The 22894-nt window shown below is 48.5% G+C and overlaps 1 protein-coding gene across 1 annotated transcript in view; it reads left to right on the forward strand.

The window, feature by feature from the left end:
- Positions 1-22894, forward strand: part of LOC124787787 (tetraspanin-33-like) — a 75362-nt gene that overhangs the window by 43231 nt on the left and 9237 nt on the right. Inside the window, exon 5 of the mRNA XM_047254690.1 lies at positions 521-568. Coding sequence (XP_047110646.1) covers positions 521-568 — 48 coding nt within the window. The remainder of the gene's footprint in view (positions 1-520; positions 569-22894) is intronic.

Genomic DNA, 22894 nt, shown 5'->3' on the forward strand with positions numbered 1-22894 from the left:
GGAGTTAATTTCTTTATGCTATTCTATGATCAGCTGCTTGCCGGAATTTCCCCTTTGGAAGGAAGGACGTGGGTAAAAATTGTGTGTTTACAATACTTCCCAAAAAATTAAAAGTAACAGTAATTTAAATTTCCACCCTTCAGTTTTGATTGTGCTGTCCTTCCTCCAATAATCAGTGCCATAAAAATGAAATTTCTCTTCATATTTGTGACACAGATGAAAATGATACTAAATGTCCCCTTTGTTGCATGCTAAAAGCAGAATTCACATATTTTAGTTTAAGCATGTGGATTAGATATTTAAACTGAAATCACTTCTTCCCAAAAAAAGGCAATTTAATAAAATAAAATTACAGTGTTATGTGGCACAAAGGAGAAATTTTGTGATAGCTATCAGGTTAAAAGTAAACTAACATCTTTTGTAGGGATCTTATTTCATTGTCTAGAAATTTTGCTTGCATATTTTAGTATATTAATTATAACATTAAGACTAATAGGATTTTGTTTTATGTTTATTTCAGAGTGGGCTTATTAACATAATGTGTGGCTATGGCGTCCAAGAACTCTCGGTGAGTTTCATTTATCATATCATTTGTTGTAGGTTATGATCACTTGTCATTTTAATCTATCAGAAGGATTTCAAAAGATGATGTGAAGTTGTGTAGAGGAGAAGGCAAGTGGACAAAATTTCCTGGTCTGAAATTTAAGTGATGAACAAAATAATGGACACATTTGATAGTTATTTGTTTATTACAAATGTGTTGACAGTTTAGATTTCATTCGCCTTGTATTTGTTTTGGACCAGTTCCAGACAGTGAACATTTTTAAAGTGGATTTGCTACCTGTTTCATGAAATACACATTTTCAGAGACAGGGCTGTTTATTTTGTGTTAACTGCAGTTATTAATAAATCATTCAGCTTAATTTTTGTAAATTCAACTTGCAGAAGAATATTCCAATTTCATGAAATGTAACATTTTTTCAACAAAAGTAATTTTGTGTAAGGCTGTTTATATAGATCTTTTTCAGTAAATTTGTTGTTTGGACATAAAATTTATTTACATGTTCATTTAACAACTTGTATGTTTTAAAACAGATTGGTTAACATACACTTAAAAAAGTTAACTGTGTTCGTAAATAATCTAGTCATACATTAGGACACATGACTTACTGTAAGATTGTGCAGTAAGTATAATGTTACAAATTTTGCCCAAAGCTAAGTTCAGAAACAGAGTTGATGTGTAGGTAAACAAATGAACATTTTTGTTTCTGCATAATGTGTACCTTTCTTGCACAAGGTTGTGTAGCAGTGAGTTAAGTGTCACTTTTCCTCACGACATTGTAATTGCACAGACAAGTAAATCTTTTCCTGGTATTCTCTTTATATACACGTTAACTTCTGACTACTTCTGTTAGTAGCGGTAAGGTGTTTATACAGTGGCCACAAACCACTCAGGTTGGTTTGCTGCCTTTAGAACTAGTCTGAAGATTTTCTTCAAATTGGTAGACTTGCACATGCAGTAACTGTTCCTCCCCCCCCCCCCCCCCCTCCCTCCCCCTGCACCTGGCGTCTGTAATCCCTGCACACCCTGTCAAAGAGTACTCTTCTCTCCACACAGCCATACCAAGCTATTCCTCTCCCTTGCCCATCCCTCTCCGGATTACTATTCATGTGACAGTCTCATCCTGGTTGGAGCTGCCAGCAGTGGCAGCCGAATGTGCATTAGGTGTGTTTCTGTGAATGTGAGTATGTTCCCTTTGCTGAGGAAGGCTTTAGCTGATACCTGCATGTGTAACAACAGTCTTTCTGTTATGCCTGTCTGCAACTCAGCAGGTCCTCTGTAAGATGAGTAGCAATCTGTCCTATTCCTTACATTGTTGGTATTCCAACGTGGAATTTCCATTGTTTGATTTTGCCTAACAGCTTTTCTTCCATCCCACAACCTTGTGTTATTTTCCTTTGTTACTACGTGTAAAGCACCACTCTTCTCATTGTGCGTTCTTTCTCTTCCTTCATGTATATTTTCATCACCTTACAAACTGCACATGTGCTGACTTCAGAGCCACACTGTGTCAATGATCTTGTCCAAACACCACAAATAGCTGTGTGACCACTCAGATTGTTGGTGCAGCATCTCATGCCCCAAATTCGTCCCACCGATAATTATAATTATTCACATTGATCATACTACTACCTCCTTCATCCTCATGTATTTTCACATTTTATTTTCCTCACATACCTGTACCACATGAACTCCCACATCTATATAAATTATTTTCCTCCCCCCCCCCCCCCCCCAATCTGTGTGTGTCTTTGCACACCTGTTATGCAATTTTACTGACCTTTTTCTGTTATCCAGCTGCTCCCAATCACTCAGTGCTCTTTTATCCATTTTGTACATCATTTCATATTTTTCCAATGCCATCCCTGCCACAGTGGACCACTGCTGTATGCTTCTGCACCAGTTCAGAAAAGTATCCCTTTCCTTGACTAAAACCCAGTCCCACATCATAGTCCTTAAATGCTACCTAAACCATGGACTCTCCTCCCCTAATGGTCTAAACATAAAACTTCCTTTGTGTGGGTCCCACCCCTCCTTTCACAGTGGCTTCCACCTTTTCAGATTCTGCCAGTCACTGTCCCTCACAAACCTGGTATTGCAAAAGCTCGTTTCCATTGCACAGGCATCCCAGAGCCACCTCTGCTCGCTCCGCAATATACTGCTGCTGTACAATCGCTACCACATACGTCACATTTCTGAAATTAAATCCCTTGCTCTCCAGCACCTGGAAGAACATTCCAGACAGCACCTCTATAAATTATCCAACCTGCTGATGTCCTACTGCCGTCTTGGGTCACCACTGTCCAACCCCTATCGTACTCATAGTGCTCCTCCCTGATCATCACCCTTATAGCCATCAGACCCTGCCTAGTGGACCATTTCTACTCACCACATCCTCTAAAACTCCCTACCAACACTTCAAATCCAGAGCCCAAACAACCCTAGAATATTTTTGTTAACCTTTCCACCAAAATTCTTAGCCCCACAGAAATTTTAGTCCTGTCCAAAGCCTCACCTTTAGCCCTACTTCCAAATTTAACCATGCTGGATGTGTTGGAGACCTTCTCCCCTTCTCCCGATCCCAGCAGTCGAAATTTCAACCAAAGCTGACCAAATTCCAACACTGAATCCTGCCTCTCCTAGTTCGTATCACCATCCAATTATAATCCTCCTCCACTCCCACCTAACCACACTCCGATCACCTTCCAGGAATTCCTTACCCTCAACATGGCCTCACCACCCTTCCCTAGTTCCCTTTCTAAGAATCCCACCCTTTCAGCAGAGGAAAGAACAGCCATACACTGTCTCAAAACAGATTCGGACCTAATCATCCCTGCTGACAAAGGTTCCACCACTGCTGTGTTGAGTACACAGTGACTGCCAGGCAGAAGGCCTCCGTCAATTGTATGATTTTCCCCAGCTGTAAACTCTGCCAGTCATTCCATCCATACCCCACTTTCTACATGCTCCCCAAAATTCACAAACCCAACAACCCTGGATGCCCCATTGTAGCTCGTTATTGTACCTCCACAGAAAGGGTTTCAGCCTTCATTGACCACCACCACCTCCAACCAATTGCTTGTAATCTAGCCTCCCACATCAAAGATACAAACTCCTTCCTTCAACGACTATCCACTATCCCCACTCCCTTTTCTTCCTTGTTCCCTACTGGTCACTGTTGATGCCACTTCCCTATATGCCAACATCCCTCGTGCCCATGGTCTTTACGCAATTGAACACCACCTCTCCCAATGTCCTTCAGACTCCAAACACACTACCTCATTTCTCATTCACCTAACTAACTTTATCCTAACTTATAACTACTTCTCCTTTGAAAGGAAACTATACAAACAAATCCATGGCACAGCAATGGGCACTCGCATGTCACCCCCCTATGCCAGCCTGTTTGTGGGCCATCAAGAGGAACCCTTCCTAGTCTCCCAGAATGCTAAACCCCTGACCTGGTTCAGGTTCATTGATGGTATCTTCGTGATCTGGACTTCAGGATAAGAGACCCTATCCTCATTCCTTAACAACAACAACAACAACAACACCTTCTCTCCCATCCACTTCACCTGGTCCTCCTCAACCCAGCATGCCACTTTCCTAGATTGTGATCTCCTACTCTCTGGTGACTGCATCCACAACTCTGTCCACATTAAACCCACCAACTACCAGTAGAACCTACATTTTGGCAGCTGCCATACATTCCACATCAAAATGTCACTCCCTCCTGACAGCCTTGCTACCCAGGGATGGTGTATCTACAGTGACAAGAATCCCCTTTCCCAATATATTGAAGATCTAACCATGTCCTTCACAGACAGGTACTACTCATCAGACCTATTCCCCCCCCCCCCCTCCCCAATCCTCCCACCAGCCCCCATGAGCCAGCTACAGAAGTGTGACTCCTTTGTCACCCAGTACTGTCTTGGATTGGAATGACTGAACCACATCCTTTGTCAGGGCTTTGATTATCTATCATCATGCCCTGAAGTGAGGAACATCCTACCCAAGATCCTTCCCATCACTCCTAAAGTAGCGTTCCATCACACACCCAACCTCCACAACATCCTAGTCCATTCCTGTGCCACTCCCAATTCCAACCCCTTCCCACAGGGATGATCAACCTAGGTGCAAGACCTGTCCAATCCACCCACCCAGCACTTCCTATTCCAGTCCTGTCACAGGCTTGTCGTACCCCATCAAAGGCCTGGCCACCTGTGAAAGCAGCTATGTTGTTTACCATCTCTACTGCAACCATTGCACAGCTTTTTAGATTGGTATGACTACCAAACAGCTTCCCATCAGAATGAACTGCCGCCGTCAAACTGTGGCCAGAAACAAAGTTGACCACACTGTTGCACATCAAGCCGCAGAACATAACATGCTTGATTTTAGTGGCTGCTTCACAATCCATGTGACGTGGATCCTACCCTCAACTCCCGGTCTTCCTGAACTGCACAGATGATAGTTACCCTTACAGTACATTCTCCACTTCCAAAATTATACCAGACTCAACCTACAGTAACCTACTGCCTCCACACCTTCCACCCAACAATTTCTGCCCCCTTGCCCCATCACCGTCTTCCCTCTCACATTCCCACATCCTTGTTGTGTGCTGCTCTCTGCCAATGTACCTGTACATCCTTTCTCCTTTTCTGCTCCCCCGCCTTTTCTGCTACCCTTTCTTTTTATTTGCCCCCATCCTCCACTCCCCACCTTCCGCCGCTAGGCCTGCAGTCTATAGTCCCTTTCCTTATATTGTTATTTTGTCTAGTATTTTGCACTTACTCATTGTCTCTGTGTAAGTCAGTATCTTGTGCAGCATTCTTCAGGGAAAATGCATAAGCGAAATTTTTCCATATAGGTCATTTTTTTGTTGTGTCCTAAAAGAATTGAGATATTTGGAACATTCAAGTGATGTAAAATAACTTCATGGAAAAAGTTACTTTTGTTACAAGGAGAAAGTAATAATAAAAAACTAAATCTTTTCATACATTTCAATTTTATTTATTTATTATTTCATTTTTCCAATGGTCTTGCCGCAGTGGTAACACGGATTCCCGTCAGATCACCAAAGTTAAGCGTTGTCATGCTGGGCTAACTTTGTGATGGGTGACCATCCGGTCTACCGAGCGCTGTTCGCTGTTGGCAAGCGGGATGCACTCAGCCCTTGTGAAGCAAACTGAGGAGCTACTTGATTAAGAAGTAGCAGCTCTGGTCTCTTAAACTGACATGGCCGGGAGAGCGGTGTGCTGACCCCATGCCCCTCTGTATCTGCATCCAATGATGCCCATGGGCTGAGGATGATAGGGCGGCCAGTCAGCCATTGGGCTTTGCAAGGCCTGTTCAGACGAAATTTAGTTAGTTGTTACTTCATTTAATCTGACCAGGCTAATGCCTTCAGGTCCTATTACATAGGACCTGGAAAATCGTCTAATTCTGTAAACCTAATCAATAATACAGTGAATTGGTAGTGTGTGTTAGCAAATTTTACTGCCTGTAAGATAGTACTGACAGGGAGAGATCCTCAACGGTGTGATAGACTTTTTGAAACACTCTGTACGGTGATGTAAATTAAGATCCCAAGTATGACATATTGCAGCTATTTATCCTGGCAGGCCCTCATTTGCAAGTAATTGACTTTTGTGTGGTGCTCAATAGCATTAAAAAGTTTCATTATCTGTGTAATGGGATAGAATAACAGCTTCATGTGTAGAAGGTTGGGGATTCAGATCTCCTCAGGTTTCTTTCCCTTATATCGAAATGACTTTGATCATCATTTTCATTCAGTTAGTTGATTTAAATGTAATTTTTTAATTCCATTACTTTGTCACATAATTTTAATCATAGTATCACTTCTTTGATCGGTCCCATTTTTCTGCCTATCATTCTTTCTCTTTGAATCTTTGTTCATGTGTTTTTAATTAAAATGTTATGTATTTATTTAGATTTATTTATTTGTTTATCCGTCTGCATTATTGCTTTCATTATATGTATTTCTCATTTTGCTTGAATTTCATTTTACTTATGAACCCATCTTTCATTGAAGTTTTCATTTGCATTGTTTTGTCCATAATGTAATAAGCATTGAGGTATGTTTTAAATGTTCACTGTGCAAAAAAAATTGCACATCTGGTAACAAAAATACATTTTTCATGCCATATCACAAATATAAATAGATTTCTTCTTTTTTTAACTGATAGAATGGAATATTCAAATAATTGAATATTATGATAAATAAATATAATTAAATTCATATTCACAAAAATTCTGTTTGAAATAAGAATGATATAACAGGGTGTATACGACCCGGAATCCGGGAAAAAACCGGGAATTTTTTCGTCCGGGAGAAAACCGGGAAAAACCCAGGAATTTTTTAGAATTCCGGGAACTTTCCCTTGTTTTAGTTACCAGTTAAATTTTTGTGATTTTGACTGGTAAGAACCAATACTCTAACGAAGAATATTAATGTATCCCACTTCTGCAGAATAATGCTGCAGCAAAGAAACATGAACGAGAGAAAAAATAACGAAAATAAAACATAAATTGCAAAGGAAATGGGTCATGTACAACAACAAAACACAGTGCTCATACAAGTGTCTGCCAACCAAAGTATGTCAAAGGCTTTAGGAAGAACATGCAGTGCTTCCTAACAACAAATTGCCTCCGATGAGCGTGACATGACAGCTGTTTACATTTGATTTATTTGAGCAGTTGCGGGTGTGCTCTTGCGCATGCGCAGTTGAGTCGCCTATGAGTGGTACCTTTTCCCGCTTCTGGCTACAGATGTGTCGCTGGGCGCCACTATCTAAATTGCTCCGGTTCGGAAATATCGTAGATCCGGGGCTGATGCACAGAGCAGTCTGAGTTGTAGTGGGGAGGTGGGTAGTCTCCACGTGACCTGTGTTTACATTTAGTGATTTTGCTGTTTCCTTTTCGGTTATTGCTCTCACATTAAATGAAAACAAAACGGATTTATGTGGCCGGGAGCTACCAAATCAATTAAAATACGTTCGCATAATTACGGAAGGCTAAAATATGTTGTTAGTTTCAGGTTTTATTTCCACCTTTCTGACAGTCAAGCATTAATCACCTTGCAGAACAATTAAGTTATTTTTGTCAGTTTGCTAAAGAGATTTGGCTTTTATTAATATTTTGCACTGAGGCAGTCAATTTATTTCGAACGAAGGGTTTAATTTCACACTGTTTGCTAGTTTCAACTGTTCGCTGCATTTCAAGTGCACGTTTTCCATCTTCTAGCTCTTATGACATTATGCCATAATAAATAACCAAACATGAGATAATACAGTACGACTACTCGAGAAAATTTACATCCGAAACTGGACATACGATTGCTCACTTTAAGCCAAATTATGCATTTTAGTATGGTTCACGAAATTCCGATGCTGCTGAAGTATCCTCTGATACCTTGTTTCTTTTATGACATAGAGCAAGATCTTTTAATATTTTACACGTACGAACATGCGGGCTTCCTGTGTCATCGTAGCTGCGCGGGCGCAGTGACGCCTGTTATTTAGCAACTGCTGAAACGAACAAATTTCTAACAGGTCACGGGAAAATACTGCGAATGGTGGTTTGAAAAGTGTTACTTTCAAAGTAAATTTCCTTGTACGCAAGATGAACTATGTGCGAGAACGTACGATGAATTTCTTAAATCAGAGCGTTTGACTCTCATTTAAAAATCAACTCTTTGAGGATGACCATCTAGAAGAATTTCGAGCCCAGAAGATCAGACATTTACGTCGTTATTAAAAATTTTACTGGCACATTTGTGTGATGTATCTTAAAGCGTAACCCGCGCAAAATGATCAGCATTATATGTGGAAGCTTAGCTTCTCTTGCAGTTTATTAATCTTAGAGATCAGTGTTGTTTGTGAAAGGTTTGTTTTTCTTCTAGCAAAACTATGTATATTAATTTAAACCATTAACTTTTTTTTGTGTGTTCGCGCTACTTAAGATCACATGAGATCACGCGACATGAGCTGACTCACAAAAGCGCGTCACAATCTCGATTTCACTGCTTCAGAAAGTAACATGCTGTGTTTGGTGGAATTTGAATTTATACCTCGGTAAAATGAAGAAATGCAGTGTACATTTTGCTGCACATCAAAGATCTTTCCAAAACGTGTTTTTTTTTTCCCCCCTGCGTTTCATTTTCTAAAGTGTCGGCAAATTCTACGTCTGTGTAGAAAACCATAAACATTCTAAGGATTGATAAGTTTTACAGTACCGAGGAAAAGTATACTGTCATTTAACATGGAAAAAGTGCATTTTCATCCGGGAGAACGTGTTTTCAACCGGGAAAAATCCGGGAATTTTTTTTTTTCCTTGTCCACGTATCTAATTAAATAAAAATAATGATCAAAGTAATTTTGATAAAGATATAAAAATAAAGTTTGTGCACCTGATGAGATTTGAACACACGTCATAAAGGTGAAACTATTATACTATCCATTTAGTCACACAACCAGACTATATTATACAACCATTTTAATGCTATTGAGTATCGCAAAAAATCTGAATTCATTTATTTTTATTTTTCAACAATTGCTTGCAAACAAGGGCCCAGTGGCTACAGTGTGGGATGCCTAGGATCTTATCCTACATCACCGTATAGATAGTTCGCAAAAAATCTGAATTCATTTATTTTTATTTTTCAACAATTGCTTGCAAACAAGGGCCCAGTGGCTACAGTGTGGGATGCCTAGGATCTTATCCTACATCACCGTATAGATAGTTTCAAAAAGTTGGTCCTGCGGGGGACTTCTCCTTGTTGGCTACACAAATGAAATTCATGTTTTTTAATGTTTCAAAAGACAAATACCTGAAATTTTAAGGTCTCATTTCTTATGCTCACATCAGACTTTGACATTGCCATGGTATGATGATTTGACCGCCTTGGTGATATATATAGCCATATTATAGGTACAACCACCCGCTCTCCCGCCCGCTCTCCCGCCCGCTCTCCCGCCCGCTCTCCCGCCCGCTCTCCCGCCCGCTCTCCCGCCCGCTCTCCCGCCCGCTCTCCCGCCCGCTCTCCCGCCCGCTCTCCCCCCCCGCTCTCCCGCCCGCTCTCCCCCCCCGCCCGCTCTCCCCCCCCGCCCGCTCTCCCCCCCCGCCCGCTCTCCCCCCCCGCCCGCTCTCCCCCCCCGCCCGCTCTCCCCCCCCGCCCGCTCTCCACCCCCGCCCGCTCTCCCCCCCAGCCCGCTCTCCCCCCCGCCCGCTCTCCCCCCCCGCCCGCTCTCCCCCCCCGCCCGCTCTCCCCCCCGCCCGCTCTCCCCCCCGCCCGCTCTCCCCCCCCGCCCGCTCTCCCCCCCCGCCCGCTCTCCCCCCCCGCCCGCTCTCCCCCCCCGCCCGCTCTCCCCCCCCGCCCGCTCTCCCCCCCCGCCCGCTCTCCCCCCCCGCCCGCTCTCCCCCCCCGCCCGCTCTCCCCCCCCGCCCGCTCACCCCCCCCGCCCGCTCACCCCCCCCGCCCGCTCTCCCCCCCCCCCCGCTCTCCCCCCCCCGCCCGCTCTCCCCCCCGCCCGCTCTCCCCCCCCGCCCGCTCTCCCCCCCCGCCCGCTCTCCCCCCCCGCCCGCTCTCCCCCCCCCGCCCGCTCTCCCCCCCCCGGCCCGCTCACCCCCCCCCCCCGCCCGCTCTCCCCCTCCGCCCGCTCTCCCCCCCCCGCCCGCCGCCCGCTCTCCCCCCCGCCCGCTCTCCCCCCCCCCCGCCCGCTCTCCCCCCCCCCGCCCGCTCTCCCCCCCCGCCCGCTCTCCCCCCCCCGCCCGCTCTCCCCCCCCCGCCCGCTCTCCCCCCCCCGCCCGCTCCCCCCCCCCGCCCGCTCTCCCCCCCCCGCCCGCTCTCCCCCCCCCGCCCGCTCTCCCCCCCCCGCCCGCTCTCCCCCCCCCGCCCGCTCTCCCCCCCCCGCCCGCTCTCCCCCCCCCGCCCGCTCTCCCCCCCCGCCCGCTCTCCCCCCCGCCCGCTCTCCCCCCCGCCCGCTCTCCCCCCCGCCCGCTCTCCCCCCCGCCCGCTCTCCCCCCCGCCCGCTCTCCCCCCCGCCCGCTCTCCCCCCCCGCCCGCTCTCCCCCCCCGCCCGCTCTCCCCCCCCGCCCGCTCTCCCCCCCCGCCCGCTCTCCCCCCCGCCCGCTCTCCCCCCCCCCGCCCGCTCTCCCCCCCCCCGCCCGCTCACCCCCCCCCGCTCTCCCCCCCACGCCCGCTCTCCCCCCCACGCCCGCTCTCCCCCCCACGCCCGCTCTCCCCCCCACGCCCGCTCTCCCCCCCCGCCCGCTCTCCCCCCCCCGCCCGCTCTCCCCCCCCGCCCGCTCTCCCCCCCCCCCGCCCGCTCTCCCCCCCCCGCCCGCTCTCCCCCCCCCGCCCGCTCTCCCCCCCCCCGCCCGCTCTCCCCCCCCCGCCCGCTCTCCCCCCCCCCCCGCCCGCTCTCCCCCCCCCCGCCCGCTCTCCCCCCCCCCGCCCGCTCTCCCCCCCCGCTCTCCCCCCCCGCCCGCTCTCCCCCCCCGCCCGCTCTCCCCCCCGCCCGCTCCCCCCCCCCCCGCCCGCTCTCCCCCCCCGACCGCTCTCCCCCCCCGCCCGCTCTCCCCCCCCGCCCGCTCTCCCCCCCCGCCCGCTCTCCCCCCCCGCCCGCTCTCCCCCCCCGCCCGCTCTCCCCCCCCGCCCGCTCTCCCCCCCCGCCCGCTCCCCCCCCCCCCGCCCGCTCTCCCCCCCCCCGCCCGCTCTCCCCCCCCCGCCCGCTCTCCCCCCCCCGCCCGCTCTCCCCCCCCCCCGCCCGCTCTCCCCCCCCCCGCCCGCTCTCCCCCCCCCGCCCGCTCTCCCCCCCCCCGCCCGCTCTCCCCCCCCCCCGCCCCCTCTCCCCCCCCCCCCCCCCGCCCGCTCTCCCCCCCCGCCCGCTCTCCCCCCCCGCCCGCTCTCCCCCCCCGCCCGCTCTCCCCCCCCGCCCGCTCTCCCCCCCCGCCCGCTCTCCCCCCCCCCGCCCGCTCTCCCCCCCCGCCCGCTCTCCCCCCCGCCCGCTCCCCCCCCCCCGCCCGCTCTCCCCCCCCCCCCGCCCGCTCTCCCTCCCCCCCGCCCGCTCTCCCCCCCCCCCCGCCCGCTCTCCCCACCCCCCCCCGCCCGCTCTCCCCACCCCCCCCCGCCCGCTCTCCCCCCCCCCGCCCGCTCTCCCCCCCCCGCCCGCTCTCCGCCCCCCCGCCCGCTCTCCCCCCCCGCCCGCTCTCCCCCCCCGCCCGCTCTCCCCCTTCGCCCGCTCTCCCCCTTCGCCCGCTCTCCCCCTTCGCCCGCTCTCCCCCCCCGCCCGCTCTCCCCCCCCGCCCGCTCTCCCCCCCGCCCGCTCTCCCCCCCCCGCCCGCTCTCCCCCCCCCCCCGCCCGCTCTCCCCCCCCCCCGCCCGCTCTCCCCCCCCCCGCCCGCTCTCCCCCCCCCCCCGCCCGCTCTCCCCCCCCCGCCCGCTCTCCCCCCCCGCCCGCTCTCCCCCCCCGCCCGCTCTCCCCCCCCCGCCCGCTCTCCCCCCCCGCCCGCTCTCCCCCCCCGCCCGCTCTCACGCTCTCCCCCCCCGCTCTCCCCCCCACCCGCTCTCACGCTCTCCCCCCCATCCCCGCGCTCCCCCCCCCCACGCTCTGTCCTCCCCTCGCACTCTCTCTCTCTCCCCGCCTCGCACTCTCTCTCTCTCCCCGCCTCGCACTCTCTCTCTCTCCCCGCCTCGCACTCTCTCTCTCTCCCCGCCTCGCACTCTCTCTCTCTCCCCGCCTCGCACTCTCTCTCTCTCCCCGCCTCGCACTCTCTCTCTCTCCCCGCCTCGCACTCTCTCTCTCTCCCCGCCTCGCACTCTCTCTCTCTCCCCGCCTCGCACTCTCTCCCCCCCACACATCCCCCCCACCCCCACATACACTCAAGATAGTCTTTGTGTTTTGGATGACATACAATAAACACCTGAGAGTATTATTTATTTTCATGTCTGTACTATCAACAAGATTGCATTACTGTTTACTAATTCATCGTGATTTTCTCTCACTAAAGATCCGTTAAAGTGTTTCTGTAACTTTCATGGCTTTCAAATATGTCAGTTAACAAAACTGTAATATTTTGAAACTAGTAATTCTTGTTCAGGTTGATTATATTTCATTTACCAATAGTGGTAAATTGTATTATCATTGGCTGCTTCACTTTTCATAATTATACAAAATATGTCTTTTTCATTAAACCTTCCTTCAAGTTTCCAGTAAGACAGGGTAATCGTTTATCAAATGAACTATTCAGCCAGCGTAGTTTAACTGAACACTCCACCAACAAAATATTGATCTTCACTTTCCACAGTAATCATAGTAATCAGAAACTGCAAATAACTGAAGTATTTCATAATTAAAATCACAAAAAATGGTTCAAATGGCTCTGAGCACTATGGGACTTAACTTCTGAGGCCCATCAGTCCCCTAGAACTTAGAACTACTTAAACCTAACTAACCTAAGGACATCACACACATCCATGCCCGAGGCAGGATTCGAACCTGCAACCGTAGCGGTCACATGGTTCAGGACTGTAGCGCCTAGAATCGCTCGGCCACTCCAGCCGGCAATTAAAATCACAGTATACAGTCTTTCTAACAGACAACCACTCATTATGATGTACAGCATACAGACTGACATGTTTGAAGTATTCATTTCTGGCAATTAAAAAAAAAGTTAAGCATGTCCTCTAAACAAAATGGCAATATATTCTACCAGCAGGTGGCTGTCGACTAACACCGTTGCTCTGACCAGTGTGGAGGTTGCCTCCACAAAGTATTTGTGGCAGAGTTGCTCCGGTCCCCGTATGTGAGAACATGAAACAAACAATACATATTTTGTAGTAATCTCATGAAATCAGAATTTATAAAAACTCTTTAATGAGATAGATAGATATTGTACTGTAAAGATTTTGTTTTCACTCTGATCACTTTCAGTAATAGTATTTATACTTTTCAGTGTTGGATTACATATGTCTTATCCATTCAGAAAGTACCTATCTGCCACAATTTTGAGTTAATATTACAGAATCAGAGCTGGAGATACTATTAACTTCCATTTTCCATAATATTCACAATAGCTTTATTTCCCATTACTTCATATCAGCGGTTGTCATTTTAAATACACTACACACAAGAATTAGAGGGTCACTTTTTTAAACTGTGTCATTTTTCCCCATTGTTACACACATTTGGCTCAATGGTGTCCACAACCTATTTCTGCAATGGTGCAAAAGCATTGCGTGCTGCAATATCACCCGTGGGCTCAGTGTTGCTTCAAACGACTAACTGTCGTCACTTAAAAAAAAGTCAGAACTCAGAAGTTCATGTGAGATGGGTTGGTGATGTCATATTGATCCCAAATTTCACCACAGTTGTGCTCAGTGCTATTGTGGATGTGTCAGAGATAATGCGGGACTCACATTGAAATCGCACAGTTTTCTTATGGCAGCTGAGGAAAACATTTCAGGCACACTGCTGCTCACAATTGACATGAAAAGGCCTCTTGAGGAAGCATGTAGAGCACCTGGGAAACCATCCCATTGTTCAGGCATTCATTCACACACAATTAACGCTCAGGATGACAGTTTGCAGTGACATGCAACAGTACAATGTTCTTGACAGTCTTTGATACTGCTGACACTGACCAGATGATTCAACCCTGCACTAATGACATCGTGGGACTGCAACCACACTGAATGTGATGGGACCTGACCTCTTTGGAGGAGAGTGGAGCTGCAATTTTTGCACTGGTGTACAGGTTGGAACAATTAGGGACTGTTCAAATCCATTCAATGAAAACTGAACATGATCCAAAGCAGTAAAGTGTATTTATGCCTTTTTAACCCTCCTGTTTTGTTGCAGCCATCTGTGACATGATCACCCTGTGGGGAGGGGGGGGTCATGCTTGAATAAAATGGCAAAGATTCCCTTAAAGACCCCCTCCCCTCAGTTTGTCAGCACCTTCTGTACCACCTGAGCACTTTCCTAAGCAGGCAACCCTTTAAACATTCTTCACATTCCACATGCCTACAACCAGGCTCTAGAGCAGCAGTGCAGTGCTACTCTTCTGTAGTGTGTCAAAGGGGTTGCCTGCTCACAGGCACTTAAGAATCGGGCAAGTGTTCTCTCTGTAAAGGTACATTTTTAAAGTTCTCAACAAAGTGTGCATGCAAATGGCACAGTGGGGTTGCCGAACTCCAGGTTTTACAGGGACACTTTGCTGTTTTGTTAATGCATCTGTCAGGGTCACCCCCCACCAGTGATATCGCAACAGGAGGGACAAAATAAGAAGGCTGAAAAAGCATACACACTCTTTGCTGCTTCACATCCCATTAAAATTTCATCATATAGTTTTGAATGGTCACTTGTGGTTCCGCCTTGTATACCAGAATGAAAATTGCAGTTGCACTATGCTCCAAAGGGGTCAGATCATGTTCAGTGGGGTTTCAGGCCATGATGTCTTTAGAGGAGGTTTGAATCATGTGGATGGTGTGAGCATTGGCAAGACTGTCAAAAATGTTATGTTGCACATCACACTGCAAACTGGCATTTAGATCACGAAATGTGCGTAAATGAATGCCCTAAGGGAATGGGTGGGTCCATAGACACCCTTTATGCCACATCCTAAATCCTTTTGATGTTGATTTTGAGTTGTTGTTGTTGTCTTCAGTCCTGAGACTGGTTTGATGCAGCTCTCCATGCTACTCCATCCTGTGCAAGCTTCTTCATCTCCCAGTACTTACTGCAACCTACATCCTTCTGAATCTGCTTGGTGTATTCATCTCTCGCTCTCCCTCTAAGATTTTTGCCCTCCACGCCTACCTCCAGTACTAAATTGGTGGTCCCTTGATGATGCCTCAGAACATGTCCTACCAACCGGTCCCTTCTTCGTGTCAAGTTGTGTCACAAACTCCTCGTCTCCCCAGTTCTATTCAATACCTCCTCGTATGTCAGAAATGTTTTCCTCGGCCACCCATAAGAAAACTGTGCGATTTCAGTGTTGTGTATTGTGGTTCTGACCTCAGAGGCATCAAGAGTATGGTTGAGATATGGGTAACAAGGGCGTGACAACCTTCCTATTGTGTGGCATGTCCAAAGTGACATTGGGCAGAATTGTGGTAAAATTTGGCACCAATGTGACATCTTTAGCCCCGTACACTTACATGAAATTCTGTGAACGATCTTTCCTCACATGTTCAGATTCCTTGCTGTTTGAAGTATCACCAAGCCTGAGGTTGACGTGACAGGGCACCTTGCTTTAGCACTAAATTAGAAGAAAGTTGTAGGCGCCTTTGAGCCAAATTTCACAGTTTTAGATCTCAGTGGGGGAAAATGAAGGTTTGAAAAATGACTCTTTAATTCTATTTTGCCATGTATTTAGATTCCACAAGGAAAACAAAGGTTCTGAATTCTGTCTACTTTCAGAAATCTGAACACTAAATACGTCAACCATCACACAGCTTCATGCAGATCTGTTATTAACACAGAATACAATGTATACCACGTACTTAAAACTTAGTCAGTGCGTTATACATACGTTAACCCGAGTGTGTCATGAACGAGAACTAAATATAGTTCATTATATAGGGGGTTTCATTTATTTTTTACGTTGTTAAAGTAATGAACAAAGAAACAGAGTGCTGCCTCTGGTGTATTCTTGCAATACATAGTCATTGACCTGGTGAAAATTTCATCCAGCAACAAAAAACTACCTTATGCAGCACGAAGAACTGCTTTTTGCACCCACTACATTGCTGCATTGCTCACACAGTGTGCATACATATAAAAAACGTATTTAGTGTTTAGATTTTAAGTTGTTATGTGGTGTCACCGCCAGACACCACATTTGCTAGGTGGTAGCCTTTAAATCGGCCGCGGTCTGGTAGTATACGTCGGACCCGTGTGTCGCCACTGTCAGGGATTGCAGACCGAGCGCCGCCACACGGCAGGTCTAGAGAGACTTCCTAGCACTCGCCCCAGTTGTACAGCCGACTTTGCTAGCGATGGTTCCCTGGCAAATTATACTCTCATTTGCTGAGACGATAGTTAGCATAGCCTTCAGCTAAGTCATTTGCTACAACCTAGCAAGGCGCCATTATCATTTGCTATTTATCTTGTGATGTATGTACCGTCAGACCGATGTTCACCAATTATGGATTAAAGTTAAGTATTCCAGAGGCTATGTACTTTTTTTACTAGACTCAACTCCTTTAACTGTTCCAGACCTCACGCCGGCCTGTGTGATCTTAAACGCGTGCCTTTCGGCTTCCTCCTAGTGGCTTGGCTGTCTTGCCAAGTCACAACATATTACTACTATAAATTCATTAGCAAACACAAAATAAATTACAAAATTATCTTACCAGATATCATAGAGAGTAGAACTACTGATGGATACATCAGTATACAGCGTATGTTTACACACTGTTACCATTTGCATGAATATCCCATTTCATGTGCAAACAATTGTTTCTTTTGCCATTTTCTTTTTCCTTGTTTCATACAGGCAATGTCGTTTTGTAGTTCACACTTTCTACTAACTGACAGTAAATAATTTGTGTGTGTTTTTTAACTATTTTAAGCACATACATGTGAATCTAATTTGAGGGATGCTAAAAGTAGTGACCACTTCCAGTTCACATGAATTGGTCCTTAGGCTTTACCACTGTAATATGTTTGATTCTTCGGGTGCCATCACATTGATGAAAGTTCATGTACACAGTGTACCCTAAAGTTTTGGCATCAGAATTGTACAAATGGTAGAGGATACTAATCTGACTTTGTGAGAGGAAACTAATGGTCAGAAATGGTTAATAAATTTTTTTATTGTTGTTCTACTGATAGCAATGCTTTGGTTTCATAACAGATGTTCAAAGCAACAACTGCCAATCTCTGTGTTACAGCATGTCATCCATTGACAGGATCGAACTCTGGGTTCAAAATCATTTGGCTCCATTGCTTACATACATTGTTTATGGTATGGATGCAGTTGCTGCTCCATGTAGTGATAAGACGTTATTAATATGGTATAATCTCATAATGTAGCCAGCAGTACACATCTAAGGTGACTTACTTGATCTTCGTCAGTGAGGAAGGTACGCCCACAAAGATTGTACCCCAAATTCGTCAGAATATAGTTCATAATAGAGGGAAACATTCCATGTGGGAAAAATATATCGAAAAACAAGGATGATGTAACTTACCAAATGAAAGCGTTGATATGTTGATAGGCACACAAACATACACACAAAATTCAAGCTTTCGCAACCCACAGTTGCTTCATCAGGAAAGAGGGAAGGAGAGGGAAAGCATGTGGGTTTTTCAGGGAGAGGGTAAGGAGTCATTCCAATCCCGGGAGCGGAAAGACTTAACTTGGGGGGGGGGGCAGGTATACACTCGCTCGCGCCGCGCGCGCCCACACCCACCCACCCCCACCCCCCCCACCCACCCACCCACCTACCTACCCACCCACCCACCTACCTACCCACCCACCCACCCACCTACCTACCCACCCACCCACCCTACCCACCCACCCACCCACCCACCTACCTACCCAACCCACCCCACCCACCTACCCACCTACCCATCCACCCACCTACCCATCCACCCACCTGCCCACCCACCCACCCACACCCACCTGCCCACCCACCCACCCACACCCACCTGCCTACCCACCCACACCCACCTGCCCTACCCACCCACACCCACCTGCCTACCCACCCACACCCACCTACCCACCCACCCCCGCACCCACCCCCGCACCCACCCCCGCACCCACCCCCGCACCCACCCCCGCACCCACCCCCGCACCCACCCCCGCACCCACCCCCGCACCCACCCCCGCACCCACCCCCGCACCCACCCCCGCACCCACCCCCGACCCGCCCCCGACCCGCCCCCGACCCGCCCCCGACCCGCCCCCGACCCGCCCCCGACCCGCCCCCGACCCGCCCCCGACCCGCCCCCGACCCGCCCCCGACCCGCCCCCGACCCGCCCCCGACCCGCCCCCGACCCGCACCCGCCCCCGCACCCGCCCCCGCACCCGCCCCCCGCACCCGCCCCCCGCCCCCGCCCCCCGCCCCCGCACCCGCCCCCCGCCCCCGCACCCGCCCCCGCACCCGCCCCCGCACCCGCCCCCGCACCCGCCCCCGCACCCGCCCCCCGCACCCGCCCCCCGCACCCGCACCCGCTCACGCCCCCGCTCGTTAAAGGGTGGAGAAATTTGGGAAAATTTCGAAAAAAACTGCGTGTAAATGTATTAAAAGGAGTGGTTTTGTGGTGGCAGATTATGAAAATGAGGCTAACAATTGTATGACAAAGAAATAATGACGTTAAAACCTGTGGGAAGCGGCTAAAAATGATCAGTGATGTGGGAAAAATGGAAATAAAGCGAAAGTTGTTAGAACTAGCCGAAATGGTTGTTTAATAGGTGAAAGGAACTGTTTGTGAACTGGGAACGGTGGATTTTATAGCAGCGGTAGTGTTGAAAGTGTAAAAAAATTTTTTTGGTTGTGGTTGGAAGTGAGTTACGTATTATTGAGTATATATAGGCAGGATAAAATTGTATTGTGGATTATGGTAAAAAAGGAGAAGGTGAATACAAAGTGAAACTACTTGCACAAACAGAAAGTAAGATGACAGAAAAGATTTCGAAATGCAACAATGACAATAACAACGTAATTGTTGGATTCAAATTAACCCTTAACTACTATCGACCGTCCTCTCAGACCACTACTATTTTTGTGTTGAGATATTTCTCACACCCCTGCAAAGCCAAATGGTCTCTTCCATGTACCTTCCTATTGGCTGTCAAGCTACACGTGCCAGTATTCTTGCATTGTTGCTGCTCTTTGTTTCGTAATTATTAGCCTTGAGAGGTCTCACAGACGTACCATAGTCTTTGCGTGCCGCATTTTTATTGCATACCACTGTTTCTCCATGGCGGGGAAAGCTGGGCCTTCTGTGCAAAGTGTGTTATGTGAGACAGATATCTTCACCTTGCAAGATGAGCCTCAGACACCGAAAGAAGAATTTGAAAATCGAAAAACATTCACCTTTTGCCCTCCTCACCTGAAGAGGAAAACAAGGTATCCATGTCAACAGCGTGGTGTTCCTATTTGTGTGGAGTGTTCCAGGAAGGTCTGCGTGAAGTGTTTGCAGGTGGAAATTGACTAAGTATGATTCAGTGGCACATGAGAACAAGTATTTAGTTTGTACTTGTAATTTTAGAAGTAAAATGGTGGCAAAGTTTCTCCGTTCATAGACTTATGGACTGAAATATTCGCTGTACATTGCAAAGTGAGTTGTAAACTGAAAGCTGACTTCGCACACAATTTATCGTAAGTCATGTCGGATTTTTTCCACCTAGTGACATTGCCAATTTGTAATATAATACCTCTCATGAAAATCTATGTGTGAGTAGAGAGCTAACTATTTGCTGTTATTTTCATAACTCATAAAATAAAAATATACTCCAGATTTCGCTTTGTTTTAATTGTCGAAGTGTTTAAAATACCGCAGTGTTAAAAAAAAATCAAATTTCTACAAAAGCCACCTCTAAGAAGCGTAATGAATGACTGGAACTCAAGAAACTATATATATTCAGCAAAATTCTGGTTTGATATATAAACAGAAAAATGCAGTCTGAGAGACCCCTCCATAGTAATTGTGTTCCTGTGAATGACCATAGTAGTTAAGGATTAATGATATAAATATAATAGAGGGAAACATTCCACGTGGGAAAAATATATCTAAAAACAAAGATAATGTAACTTACCAATTGAAAGTGTTTGTATGTTGATAGACAAACAAACAAACACAAACCCACACACAAAATTCAAGCTTTCGCAACCCACGGTTGCTTCATCAGGAAAGAGGGAAGGAGAGGGAAAGACGAAAGGATGTGGGTTTTAAGGGAGAGGGTAAGGAGTCATTCCAATCCCGGGTGCGGAAAGACTTACCTTGGGGGGGAAAAAGGGACAGGTAAACACTCGCTCGCGCGCCGCGCGCCCACACACACACACCCACCCACACACACACACCCACACACACACACACCCACCCACACACACACACCCACACACACCCACACCCACCCCCACCCACCCACACCCACCCCCACCCACCCACACACACCCACCCCCACACACCCACACCCACCCCCACCCACCCCCACCCACCCCCACACACCCACCCCCACCCCCCCACACACCCACCCCCACCCCCCACACACCCACACCCACCCCCCCACCCACACACACCCACCCCCACCCACACACACCCACACACACACACCCCCACCCCCACCCACCCCCACCCACACACCCACCCACCCCCACCCACACACCCACACACCCACACACACACACACACACACACACACACACACACACACACACACACACACGCACACCCACACCCACACGCACACGCACACGCACACGCACACGCACACGCACACGCACACGCACACACACACACACACACCCGCGCGCACACACACCCGCGCACACACACACCCAGCGCACACACACACACACACACACACAAGCAGACGTGTGAAGGCAAAGAGTTTGGGTAGAGATGTCAGTCGAGGCGGAAGTACAGAGGCAAAGATGTTATTGAATGACAGGTGAGGTATGAGCGGGGGCAACTTGAAATTAGCGGAGGTTGAGGCCTGGTGGGTAACGGGAAGAGAGGATATATTGAAGGGCAAGTTCCCATCTCCGGAACTCCAAATCCCATGCCACTTTCCTTGGCGTTGACCTCCATCTGTCCAATGGCCAGCTTCACACATCCGTCCACATCAAACCCACCAACAAGCAACAGTACCTCCGTTATGACAGCTGCCACCCATTCCTTATCAAACAGTCCCTTCCTTACAGCCTAGGTCTTCATGGCAAACGAATCTGCTCCAGTCCTGAATCCCTGAACCATTACACCAACAACCTGAAAACACCTTTCGCATCCCGCAACTACCCTCCCGACCTGGTACAGAAGCAAATAATCAGAGCCACTTCCTCATCCCTCCAAACCCTGAACCTCCCACAGAAGAATCCTGAAAGTGCCCCACTTGTGACAGGATACTTTCCGTGACTGGATCAGACTCGGAATGTGGCTCTCCAGCAGGGATATGACTTCCTCAAATCCTGCCCTGAAATGAGATCCATCCTTCATGAAATCCTCCCCCACTCCACCAAGAGTGTCTTTCCACCGTCCACCTAACCTTCGTAACCTCTTAGTTCATCCCTATGAAATCCCCAAACCACCTTCCCTACCCTCTGGCTCCTACCTTTTTAACTTCCCCCAGTGTAAAACCTGTCCCATGCACCCTCCCACCACTACCTACTCCAGTCCTGTTACCCGGAAGGTGTACATGATCAAAGGCAGAGCCACGTGTGACAGCACCCACGTGATTTACCAACTGACCTGCCTACACTGTGAAGCTTTCTATGTGGGAATGACCACCAACAAACTGTCCATTCACATGAACGGACACAGACAGACAGTGTTTGTTGGTAATGAGGATCACCCTGTGGCTAAACATGCTTTGGTGCACGGCCAGCACATCTTGGCACAGTGTTACACCGTCCGGGTTATCTGGATACTTCCCACCAACACCAACCTATCCAAACTCCGGAGATGGGAATTTGCTCTTCAGTATATCCTCTCTTCCCGTTACCCCCCAGGCCGCAATCTCCGCTAATTTCAAGTTGCCGCCACTCATAGCTCACCTGTCACTCAACATCATCTTTGTCTCTGCACTTCTGCCTCGACTGACATCTCTGCCCAAACTCTTTGTCTTTAAATATGTCTGCTTGTGTCTGTATATGTGTGGATGGATATGTGTGTGTGTGCGAGTGTATACCCGTCCTTTTTTCCCCCTAAGGTAAGTCTTTCCGCTCCCGGGATTGGAATGACTCCTTACCCTCTCCCTTAAAACCCACTTCCTTTCGTCTTTCCCTCTCCTTCCCTCTTTCCTGATGAAGCAACTGTGGGTTGCGAAAGCTTGAATTTTGTGTGTGTTTGTGTTTGTTTTTGTGTCTATCAATATACCAATGCTTTCATTTGGTAAGTTACATCATCTTTGTTTTTAGATATAGAATATAGTTTATTTTTGACAAGTTCTTGTATGCTTTCGTGTCCTGAAAGTGGGTGTAAATCTGTTATATACCAGTTAAATTCTGTTATTTCTGTAACCAATTCTGAAACCAGTTACAACCAGAATAGTTGAATTTCTCATTACTAGGCTAAAACAAAGATTATGTTCCGCTGTATTCTGTACTATCTGTAAATTCAGATAGTCATAGTGTG

This window comes from Schistocerca piceifrons, chromosome 3, assembly GCF_021461385.2.
Source record: "Schistocerca piceifrons isolate TAMUIC-IGC-003096 chromosome 3, iqSchPice1.1, whole genome shotgun sequence".
Classification (NCBI taxonomy): Eukaryota; Metazoa; Arthropoda; class Insecta; order Orthoptera; family Acrididae; genus Schistocerca; species Schistocerca piceifrons.